This window comes from Actinia tenebrosa, unplaced genomic scaffold (assembly GCF_029948245.1).
Source record: "Actinia tenebrosa isolate PJP-AT-01 unplaced genomic scaffold, QUT_ActTen_1.0 PGA_scaffold9__36_contigs__length_13948895, whole genome shotgun sequence".
Lineage (NCBI taxonomy): Eukaryota > Metazoa > Cnidaria > Anthozoa > Actiniaria > Actiniidae > Actinia > Actinia tenebrosa.
Window position 1 is genome coordinate 4705520 of NW_028292586.1, and position 12533 is coordinate 4718052.

The 12533-nt window shown below is 39.9% G+C and overlaps 1 protein-coding gene across 1 annotated transcript; it reads right to left on the reverse strand.

Moving 5' to 3' along the window:
* Nucleotides 1–779: 779 nt before the first annotated feature.
* On the reverse strand, nucleotides 780–11278 carry LOC116308745 (uncharacterized). Its single transcript, XM_089025001.1, has 9 exons — nucleotides 9714–11278; nucleotides 8198–8289; nucleotides 7811–8122; nucleotides 6904–7217; nucleotides 4025–4125; nucleotides 3466–3551; nucleotides 2787–3095; nucleotides 1742–2116; nucleotides 780–966 (listed from the first exon to the last, which is right to left on the reverse strand). The coding sequence occupies exons 1-9, from the start codon at nucleotides 9839–9841 to the stop codon at nucleotides 935–937; spliced, it is 1749 nt and encodes a 582-aa protein (XP_088881127.1). The 5' UTR covers nucleotides 9842–11278; the 3' UTR covers nucleotides 780–934.
* Between the last annotated feature and the right edge of the window lie 1255 nt (nucleotides 11279–12533).

Genomic DNA, 12533 nt, shown 5'->3' on the forward strand with positions numbered 1-12533 from the left:
CGACTACCTGTTACAAATCCGGGGGGGGGGGACTTTGATCTCGGATACAGAGCGTGAGAGTCTTACTCGGGGTTTCAGTTTGGACAGGAATCTAATATTCATTGCTTTCATACTTGTTTTCAAACTTGTTTTCAAGAAGTTCTCTCAAGACGCGGTCATCTGGTCTACAATGGTGTGTTTTGGACAAATTTTTCTAAATTTCACTATTTTTCTGCCAAGTAACATATGCCCCTTAGAACAAGTACCCCCTTCCCTCCCTCATCAATTTACTACACCCCCCTCCCCCCCCCCCCCCCCCCCGGACTTAAGAAAGTCAAGGTCTCCCTCAGTAAACAAAACAATACTGAACCCCATCAAAACTACTAACAATTTTTTCTGCCCACTGATTTAACTCGACAGGAGATTGACTATCGCATCGGATATTCAAATGATCTTATAAAATACCAGCTAAGATTGTTTGAACAACTGTTTTACTGGTGTCTAGCTCAAGTTGTTTTTAGATTAGAATATCAGGTAATCTTAGGGGTTCAAGAGAAGCGAAAAATTGATAATTCAATAAGATTACGAAGCCAAAACTAAAAGAAAATTTAATATCCTTCGAAAGATCAATAAAACTTCTTCTTCTTCTTCTTCTTCTTCTTCTTCTTCTTCTTCTTCTTCTTCTTTTCTTTTTTTTCTTTTCTACTCTTAGTCTTGGTAATTCTTATCGTCTTGAATCTTTTTCTTCAACTTTTCCCCCGCCCTGAACCAAGAACAACAAAGCAGTCCACATAACGACTGGTTCTCTAACAACTTCTTTATTAACATACCTTTCTTATTTTCAAATCTCTAGTTCCTCGTGAGTTCTACTTAAATCCTATATTGTATACTTTTTATTGTATTTATTCCTTAATCTTTCATCTTATTTTTCTTTCCTTTTCTCGTTTCTTAATCGTCACACGGCATCTTCTCCTTGTTCGTCAATTCCTGTGAAAACAAGACCGAGAAGTTAGGCCAAAATCCTTCCACTAATACGTACACCCTCCTTATAATTGTCTTGAATGCCGGCCAGGCTAACATGGATATACAAAAGAAATGCCACAAATTCCATCGAGAAAAAGTGTGATTCGTTTTGTATTTTCATGTTAACCTCGCATCCACGACACGTTTGAGAGGGGTCCATTAGAAAAGCTTGGAACAGGCCTATGTTAAGCTTTAAGTTGTTTTCCACCCGTCAGAACACTACTGACAACTAACAAGCCACACTATGTGGCAATCGCTTGAATAGTATCTTCTTCTCTACCGTGGTCCCCTTCTACAGCCACTTGAAAGTAGTAAAAATGAATTGTTGTCTTTCTCATTAACATTCTTATTTTTCTACCGTGATGGACTCCAAATCTATAATAAGAATGAGTGATAGAAATACAACAAAGAGTAGAGCTTTAGCTACCTTGGATATCATCTCATTACGAATACGCTCCAGTCCTTGTGACTATAACAAATATAAGATTCACGTCCTAGCAACGTTTATAACCATTTCAAAAAGGTTGGTGAAGGCTTTGTTAATGTTGCATGTTGCATGTTGCACGTTACACGTTGCATGTTGCATGTTGCATGTTGCATGCTGCATGTTGCATGTTGCATGTTGCATGTTGCATGTTGCATGTTGCATGTTGCATGTCAAGCTCGAAATAAGCTGTATGCAACATGCAAACGCAGCAAATCCTTCACCAACCTTTTTTAGGAACAGCTGTAATCTTACCATTGCCACAGTATCGATAACTGCATCCGGGAATTTTCTTCAAGTCATAGACGAAAAATTCGCCACAGTTTCTGATCCTAATGTACACATATCTATCACAAGATTTTGAGAAACAAGCTTTTTTCTCATCGACGATTCCTTGGGTGACCTCTGGGTACGAGCCTTGGTACCAGCCTACTCCGTATGTCAAGCATCGCTTGTACATTGGTTTGTCGTTCAGCAAAGCTCCTGCTTCCCCCTCGAAGCGATACCAACCCGGCACGAAGGGACCGCCAAAGCTAGAATCGTATCCGTTGTCACAGGCAGTGCCAGATTCCTGGTACAAAACTGAGCGCTCCTTAGTGTTAAATACGTGGTACTGAACGCATTCATTCTCTGTTGGATAAATACAACACAAGGTAAGGCTTTTCGTATATATAAAAGACGTGAGGGATGAGGGGTTATGTAACATGGAAACGAAGCGAAATGGTCAACATAGGGCGCAACAAAATAATGCTATTTAGAAGAAGGAAAAAAGAAAGAAGTGTGAATTGGATTAATAGAGGGGAAGGAAGCGAGGGGAAAATTGAGGGAGGGAGGGAGGGAGGGGAGGGAGGGAGGGAGTAGGGATGGCTGCATGGATGCATGGATGGATGGTTGCATGGATGAATGGATGGATGGATGATGGATGCATGGATGCATGGATGCATGGATGCATGGATGCATGGAATGCATGGATGCATGGATGCAAGGATGCATGGATGCATGGATGCATGGATGCATGGATGCATGGATGCATGGATGCATGGATGCATGGATGCATGGATGCATGGATGCATGGATGCTGGATGCATGGATGCATGGATGCATGGATGCATGGATGCATGGATGCATGGATGCATGGATGCATGGATGCATGGATGCATGGATGCATGGATGCATGGATGCATGGATGCATGGATGCATGGATGCATGGATGCATGGATGCATGGATGCATGGATGCATGGATGCATGGATGCATGGATGCATGGATGGATATCTTAGGTATAACTCATCATTTCTTACCGTCCCCTGTTAGCCTGTAAACCATGTTAGTTTCTTGCCTTCCCACTCCTTGAGTACAGTAACTCGATCGACCATCCTTGAAGTACGTCTCGTGAGCCTGAGGTCCGCTCCAGCACTCACCAAAGAACTGTATCCCAAAATACAAGTAGTTTCTCTTACGAGCTTCTCGAGCGCATTGCTCGATCACCGATCCCTCTAGGTCGTGCCAGTCAATTTTGTTCAAACGATAGTTGTGGATCAATTCTGGCAGGGGTCTTGGCGTTTCTTGATCGTCTTTGTAACATCCAACAGGGACGTAGTTAACAGAATCTGGAAATAGACGACAATAGATCAGAGCCTTACCCGGACTGCACTTCATCTATGAGTTTAAATCTAACAAGCTATATTCCAGTTTCATCTTTGAATTAGCCGTGCCCAGATTTAGACCATCCCAGTGGTTTCAGTATATGGATAGAATTTGAACGAATTTAAAGGATTTGTTGAGTGTGTTATTTTTAAGCAACTGGCTTTCTAATGTTAGTGCAGTTAAGAACATGACAAAATCATTTTACTTTAAAAACTAAATCAATTAACTAATCGACTGTATTTGATAGTACTACTTATTAAAATAGCCCATGGCTAACGCACCTGTGGTCCTTTTCTTCGTTGTGTGATGAAAGAATTGTCATTTAGAACTTACCTAAACCAAGTGATGCTTCAAGAAATAGTGACAAGATGACAGCGCAGCAAGTAAAGAAGGTCTTCATGACTTTGTTTCGTCTTCTCCTTCAAATTGAGTTATAGCATCATTAATCTTTTGAAATTCTATCCAATTGGGCTCTCATTTTTAGTAAATGAGAATTCATTTTTAGTATTTTTTCCCTACTGAACCGCACTCTAGCTCCCATCGTTCGATTTAGAGTTCCTCAATAAAGAAGAACCACAAAACTTAAAGGAAAAAAAGGAGAAAACTAAAGATAAAAGAGACGAAGAAATACTACGTGAGAAAGAAAGAAAGGAAGGAAGGAAGTACTAAGAAAGAAGGAAGGAAGGAAGGAAGTTGGAAAGGATGAAAGGAGGCTGAATTTTGGAAAAACACGTGAATTACTTGTTATACTCGTGTGTGGGGAAAAATAAGGAAGAAAGAAAGGAAAGAAAGAAAGAATTTAAAGGAAGTTGAACAGGAAGATGAAAAAAATTCATGTTAAATCGTAACGAAAGAACAAAACAAAAAACTAACAACAATTTCAAATACTCACCAAAACTGCAAAGATACCTCAAAAAGACGGAGTCTTGATTCAACTTGAATAGCTGCAAGTCTACAAGTTGAGGATATTTGCAGCTTATTTTTATACCTAAACTACCCTTAAGAGATCTTGTTGTGGTGAAGTCTAGGAGAATCGATCCACGGGTAATAAAAAATATACCGGAACCAGACAAGAATACTGAGATTTTGCTAAAGAAACATTAATTTCATTCCTCGCCAAGAAATCTGCGAGAAGTTGAAAAAACAGGAAATGTAGACTTTACAACACAAAAAAAACGCATCAGACGTGATATCATCGGATGAAACAGAACAATAGCCATAACCAAAAATATATTTTAAAAATCGCTAAAGTATTATTTTAAAAGGTGATGAAAACAATTGAGTAAAGAATATTTTCTAATATCACTGTGAAAGATGCTTTTGGGATAGTGATTCTAATTGATTCTTAGCAGAAGCGGAAAGCAATGACAAAAATATTAATCTTCGGTGATGTTAAAAGCTACATTCTCTATAGATAGCGCAGCGGAAGAGATATAGTGGTTTAAGTGAGCGCGCAGTTTGATTCATTTATCGTTGAAGCTTGGATTTCTTGTGTTATTTTGCGTATTTTTAGCATCTAAAACGAAACGCCGGCAATTCTCCATCTGAGAAATATGAAATATCGTGGCAAGAACACTGTTAAAACAATTAAATGCAGAAAAAAGTTAAAGAATGATACTCGTATGAAACAAAAAGTAAAAAGAAAATTTTGTTGGATATAGTTTTACTTAGCCTTGTTACCCTGCGAGTGTTATTCTTTTAATTCATATGTTTATATTCATATCTCTTCCAGCACACATATATGTTTGTTGTACTAAAATAAGTTTAAAGTAATTTTAAGCGTAGCTGGCGTTGACTCAAAATAATCAATTTGTTTAGCGTTCGTTGGAACATTTTTGTTGTTGTTTACCACCAACTAGTAAGAATTCTAATAAGCGAGACTGGCGTTGCATTGACACATAAAATAGTTTTCTAATTGATTTATTTTGCGTTCGTAGAAAATCTTTAAGAAATTCTCGTTATTTACCACCAAACAGTGATAATATAAAATAACCAACTGTGGCGCAAATTAATTTTGAAGTAAAATTGATGTTTCTAATTAGTATCACGCCAAGAAGGTTATTAAAAGAAATTAAAACTTAAACAAGCAGGATATCTTGCCTGTTTTCCCCCGACTGGAAGGATAGTATTACATAAATAAGTTGCTTTGTTGGATTTAGAAATCAATTTCCACGATTCACAGGACAATTATTACTATGCTTAATCCCACTTTTTGTAGCAAGATGTTCAAAGCTTCTGCAATGTCGTAATAAAATTTCCGCATTAACAGAGTGCCTCTTCATCATTGGGTATCCACATAAACAGGGTGTTCCCATAAACAGGGTGTCCGCATAAACAAGGTCTCCACATAAACAGGGTGTCCACATAAACAGGGTGTTCCATAAACAGGGTGTCCACATAAACAGGGTGTCCACATAAACAGGGTGTCCACATAAACAGGGTGTTCCCATAAACAGGGTGTCCACATAAACAAGGTGTCCACATAAACAAGGTGTCCGCATAAACAGGGTGTCCGCATAAACAGGGTGTTCCCATGAACAGGGTGTCCACATAAACAGGGTGTCCACATAAACAGGGTGTTCCCATAAACAGGGTGTCCGCATAAACAGGGTGTCCGCATAAACAGGGTGTCCACATAAACAGGGTGTCCGCATAAACAGGGTGTCCACATAAACAGGGTGTCCACATAAACAGGGTGTCCACATAAACAGGGTGTCCATATAAACAGGGTGTCCGCATAAACAGGGTGTCCGCATAAACAGGGTGTTCCCATAAACAGGGTGTCCACATAAACAGGGTGTCCACATAAACAGAGTGTCCACATAAACAGGGTGTCCACATAAACAGATTGCTTTACTGCAGGGATACAAACAAATAACGACCAAACATCATCTTTGCGAGATGACATCTTCAGTTGAACGTACATTTTTTGAAATATTTTTACATCTTTAGTCTTAGAGTTTTATAGATTTCTTATATTTGCTTCTACAATCTTCCATAAAGGAAACTACAATAAATCATCTTATTTTTCTTAGTCCTAAAGCAATACTGATGTGGAAATTCAAAAGTTATTGTAATATTTCAATCCTTCAATAGCGAGTCAAGACAGCGCTGAGACAGACCTAAATGATTGCTGGATGTTGCTCTTATTATTTCCATGCATAATGCTTATGCTCCTATTTTCTTGTTATTTCAGCGAGTCAGGCATTTGAAGTAGCTTGAAAATAATCACTGTCATCATCTAGATATCAGCTTGTATTCCAGTGGGCGTTTTTCCTTTAAAATAACAACAAAAATCATGTTTTATTATCTTTTATTATCTCTAGGTTATCGATATGACGTTGAGGATGTTAATCAAAATTATCATTATTGGCGACAATGATGATGATGTTTTTGATAATTGTGATAGACATGATGGTGATGATGATTATGATAATGATGGTGATGATAATGATAATGTTGATGATGATAATGTTGATTATGGTGATGATGATGGTGATGGTGATGGTGATGGTGATGGTGATGGTGGTGGTGATGGTGATGTGTGGTGGTGACTGGTGATGATGATGGTGCTGATGATGGTGATGATGATGGTGGTACTGCTGCTGATGGTGATTATGATAAAGATGTCAATGATGATGATGAAAATGATGGCAATGATGATGATGATTACGATGATGATGATGATTGATGATGATGAGGATGATATGCATGTTTTATTTCCACTTACCGTCCCCACAATAGCGAACAGGACAACCATCAGTTTCTTCAAATAATACACATAAAATTCTCCACAGTTTCTAATTTTGATATCCTGGTTGCGATTACAGCTATCTGTAAAGCAGATTTTATTTTCAACAATTCCTTCGTTTGGCCCAGGGTGGGCCCCTGTGTAGTAGCCCATGTGCAATGTCTGACAGCGATTCTTATCTTCAAAGCGTTGATCTGGGTGCCTGCTTTACCGTCAAACCGATACCAACGAGCTTGAAAATTGTCATTATCACATTTAAGGTCACCAACGATATTCTCTTTTGAGGCTGAGCGATCCTCAGAGTCAAAGGTTTTGTAATTAACACATTCATTATCTGAAGATGAAAAAATGAAATCAAATTAACTAATGACAGTGTTCGTATTATAGAGGCCTGTTTAATGTCGTCTGCTTGTAATAGAGGGAAAACTTGGGGACCTTGGAAAACTGGTCGCTTAACATAGGTTGGCCCAACTGGTCGCCTAATAGAAGGTTCTATACAGTCAATTCAAAAAACGTTGTCCTCGACCGGCTCAAGCCTACGCGACTGGACCGAAAGGAATATGGGTAAAAATCATTGAAGGGGTTAAATATTCGTTCTGAATAAATTTTTCCCGCTAGTAATAAGATAATAGTGGCGAGAAACAATCCATCAAATGCATGTCTTTGGGTTTAGGGAAAGAAAAACAAAGTAGTTATGATTCAGTTCACAATTCCGAAAATATGAAGGCATTAAAAAAACGTCCCCTTCAGCACTTCCCGCTCGCCTACGAATGTTCGTTCTGTAAACCAGGCATAACTAGTCAAATAAAATTATGGAGTGAACTCGGCTTCAATGATTACTACCCAGAGTTCCTTTCGGTCCAGTCGCGTAGGCTTGAGTTGCTCGACGACAACATTTTTTGAATTGACTGTATGTATTATTCATACTTTCTCCAGCTAGTCTATACACCATGTTAGCGAAACCTTCTCCGACACCATCAATGCACTCTCTTGAGAGACCATCCTTGAAGTACGTCTCGTGAGCCCGCGGTCCACTCCAGCACTCACCATAGAACTGTATCCCAAAATATACGTAGCTTCTACTGTGAGCTTCTTGTGCACATGCCTGGACCACCGAACCATTTAAGTCTTTCCAGTCCATTTCGTCATTCAAACGGTAGTTGTGGATGAGTTCTGGTAGGGGCCTAGGTTTGAGTTGGCTGTCACGGTAGCAGCCAACCGGGACAAAGTTAACAGAACCTGGGAAAGAAAATATGTTAATGGAATTGTTTGCGTGGCTAAAGAGCAGTTTAAAATGAGACACTGTGTACGTACCTGTTGCACTTGAGGAATAGCTCACAAGTGCTAGACTCAACAGCAATAATATCTTGGTAGGCTGCCTCATTCTTTTTATAAGTATGGGATGTCTGGAGTCGGGAAAAAGATAAGGAAAAAAAGGAAGGCAAAAAAATAGAAAGAAAGGAAGAAAGAAAGAGAGAAAGAGAGAAAGAAAGAAAGAAAGAAAGACAGACCAGAACGAATAGAGACAGAAGAAGAAGAAAGAAAGAAAGAAAGAAAGACACCAGCCATCCCTCACACTCCCTCCCCCCTCCTCCCTAATCCCGCCTCCTCCCGCCTCCTCACCTCCCCCCCCCCCTCCCTCCCTCCTCCCTCCCTCCCGCCCTCCCCCCCCCCTCCCTCCCTCCTCCTCCCTCCCCCCTCCCCCCCCTCCCTCCCCCCCCCCTCCCCCTCCCCTCCCCTCCCTCCCTCCCTCCCCCCCTCCCTCCCCCCCTCCTCCCCCTCCTCCCTCCCTCCCCTCCCTCCCTCCCTCTCCCTCCCTCCCTCCCTCCCTCCCTCCCCTCCCTCCTCCATCCTCCCTCCCTCCCTCCCCCCTCCCTCCCTCCCTCCCTCCCTCCCTCCCCCCCCTCCCCCTCCCTCCCTCCCTCCCTCCTCCTCCTCCCTCCCTCCCCTCCTCCCTCCCTCCCTCCCTCCCTCCCTCCCTCCCGCCCTCCCCTCCTCCCTCCCTCCCTCCCTCCCTCCCTCCCTCCCTCCCCCCCTCCCTCTCCCCCCCCCCTCCCTCCCCCCTCCCCCCCTCCCCCCTCCCTCCCTCCCTCCCTCCCTCCCTCCCCTCCCTCCCCCCTCCCCCCCCCCCCCCCCCCCCCCTCCCCCCCCCCCCCCCCTCCCCCTCCCTCCCTCCCTCCCCCGCCCTCCCTCCCGCCCCCCGAACGCCCATCCCGAAGAAAAAGAAGAAAGACCTTGCATTAATTTAGGTGAAATTTAAATGTTTTTGTTCCTTGTACCGAGTCTCTTCCTAATGTACACTATTCGTACGAGCAAATACACGTCATCAAAATAGACTGAACTGAAATAATCAAGATTAACACCCGAGATTGTGTCCGCAGTCTTGATAAGCCGTAAAATCAAAGACATTATCAGATACGAAAGGACACATTATGTGAAAAGGAAAGACTTTTCTAATTAAATTTCAATAGGGTTCTATCTGTGGGTTGGGCTTGGCCAGAATTAGATCAGCCCAGAGGTTGTTTCAGGGTTCAATCTGTGGGTTAGCCATGCCCTGACTTAGATCAGCCCAGAGGTTGTTTCAGCGTTCAATCTGTGAGTTAGCCATGCCCTGACTTAGATCAGCCCAGAGGTTGTTTCAGCGTTCAATCTGTGAGTTAGCCATGCCCTAACTTAGATCAGCCCAGAGGTTGTTTCAGGGTATCGATAAAGTTTAAATAGTTGAGTATGAGAATATGTATAAACCATATATTTGTACTATAACTGAATAAATCGCTCGCTCTGATTCTATTCTAAGGAATTTCGCTCTAGGTCTTATAAACCTACTCACCTTGCAATGGCGTTGAGACGGTCCACTCCTGATGCGGTTTGACAAGTACTTACGAACACTCTCTTATAAGCAAGGCCACAGTCAATCCATTTGAAAGACAAATACACTTTTGGGCAACCAGGATACATTTGTAGGTCATCGCCCAATGTATGTCTACCACCTCAGTGACAATTATAGCTTATTTGATTACACACCGTTGATATTTGTTTACCAATCTCCAAATGCAAAGTACTCCTACTCGAAGTATTAATGCATTAAGTACATCCAACGACTTCTTAGCGACCTTATGAAATATCTTCTCGGCTTAACGTCCCGTCATCAACATTTTCATCTAAGTTCCATCTCAGGTAATAACAAAGATTTTCTGACGTTAGTTAAGTGCGCGGGTCCTTTATTTCGTTTGATACGCGTTTACAACCTCTTAATAAATCATTTTTGTTTACATAGATTTGCTAGAGTAGAGATAATATAGCCGAACATAGATTAATGCTTCTTTTTAAACAAACGTTGATAAGAATTGATACGAGGATTGGGAAACTAAAAAGGATAATAATGAATTGACTATTCAAACCGAAAAAACTCAAATTTTTCTCATCTTATTCTTCAAATTTTCTTCACTAATCTTATAACCAGGTAATTTTAGAAAACCCTTTATTATTATTCAAATGAAATTTTGTTTTCTTGACCTTCAAAAGCACCTCTGCGTGTAAATAAAAGGAAAACCGCCAAAGTATCAACAAAAAGAGTTTAAAAACTAGGATGTAGCCTTTAGAATTTTTAAATGACAATTTCTAGATGAAAAACAAAAAGAGTTGACACAAATATTATCCTAAAACCATTTTGAAAATGGAATCTTTTTTCTCACCACTTAAAAATTTTTGATACAATTTCCAAAATGTAATTTTGAATCTTTGTTTGTTCCTCTTCCATTTGAGTTCAATATTGTTCCGGAGTCAATTTGACAACTAAAAATCCAAACTGATTTCCCCCCCTTTTTTTAGCATAATGGGGCAAACTAGCATAATCATTTATGACGTGTGCATGCTCAGAAGTCTTATGCGCATGTTTCAGTTTTTACAGGACTTTATATGCTACTTCTTACTGGAATAAAAATTTATATTTGTTCAACCCATTTTCTTGTCTTATTTCTAGGTTGTCTTTCTAGTTTTGATTAAGGATTAAAATCTTCATTTAAATCTTTACTAGTCGTATGCCAAACACTTTTAAAGATGAGTTTCGTGGATTTATGTACCAGGGAAATTTAAGTGTGTTAATCGAGAAAGCAAAACCAAAATGAATGTAGCTTTTTGATAACGTTGTTATGTGATTTTGGAAGTTAGGGAAGGCTGACTGGTTCGTGGATTACTGAGAAACTCCTTCGTAACCGGTTTTACACAAATCGTAGAACTGTGAATTAGGAACGTCTTACACTGTGAATTTGATTTTCATATTCGCTTTTCTATTTATAAAAAAGTGTATCAAAAACAACTTTCAATTCTCCGAAATCTATAGTGCTACAATTCAACTATAAAGGCTTTCAGTTCTCAGTTTGTTTTTTTTTTTAGCTTTCTGGGTTTTTTTTTTTTGTTTGTTTGTTTGTTTTAAATGTCAATATACCATTAGGATTTTAGTGTTTGAGGAAAAACATTACGCCTAAGGTAAAGAGGGATATTTCTTCGAGTAACTCTTTAACGTGGTTTTTGTTTTTAAGAAAATAAGAATGATTAACTGACTGTTTGCCATAGTTACTTCACTCGTGAGCTCTGTCTGTCATTTTGTGGAGTATCCAATTAAGATTCGTCACAAATTTGACTTTAAAAAAAACGCTTAATGAAACTAATAAGAACAGATAACTAGCTAAAAACTAGTGTGAGCTGCGTCGGTGTTTCTAATGAAACAGTAATGATAAAGGGTAAATTTTACACCGTGAAAAGATGAAAAAACTTACTGACGTTTCGGACACTAGTCCTTCCTCTTTTACTCCGACAAAGGACTAGTGTCCGAAACGTCAGTAAGTTTTTTCATCTCAAGGTGTAAAATTTACCCTTTTATCATTACTGAAACTAATATGAGTTTGCTCTTTGAACGGAACGGGGGCTTTGACCTTCGTCACGACGCTATTGTGTTACAGTATATGATGACGTCAGAGTAGCCAACGCTTTTAATTTATCGAGTATGCTCGTTTCCAAGGGATTGCTGGATATTAAAAAAAACGTTGTCCAATTAGTTAGTTCTAACAAACGTAAAGAGTTTCTAAATCCTCGTTTTAATATAGGTTTTTCTTCTTTTTGTCTGGCTCGTTTAAAAGTCCGCGATACTGTTAGATCGAGTATATTAACATTGAAAATAGCTACATGAAGAAATGTCATTTCTATATAGACAACATTTACTTACGAAGAAGGACAGCTTTCGAGGAGAGGTTTCCCCTTTCCTCTAAATATTTCCTCTTAGCAAGGGGAGAAATCAAACTTGTTAGATTTACGTTTACTTCTGGTCATCATTCACTGAGGACCGTATGCTAGATAACGCTCGTAAATAAATCTTCATGATTATCATCATCATCATCATCATCCGCAACGATCATCAGCAGCAGCAGCAGTAGCATCATCATCATATTCACCATCATCACCACCATCATCATTATCATAATCACCATCATCATAATCACCATCATCATCATAATCACCATCATCATCATCACATCATCATCATCATCATCACATCACCATCATCATAATCACCATCATCATCATCATCATCATCATCATCATCACCATCATCATCATCATCATCATCACCATCATCATTATCATCACCATC

Coding starts and splice junctions, on each gene's coding strand:
- LOC116308745 (XM_089025001.1), bottom strand. CDS start 9,841: ATGTATCCTGGTTGCCCAAAAGTGTATTTGTCTTTCAAATGGATTGAC. Junction 4,126..6,903: donor AGAATTTTATGTGTATTATT/TGAAGAAACTGA, acceptor TCTTAAGGGTAG/TTTAGGTATAAAAATAAGCT. Junction 3,552..4,024: donor GAGGTATCTTTGCAGTTTTG/GTGAGTATTTGA, acceptor CTCAATTTGAAG/GAGAAGACGAAACAAAGTCA.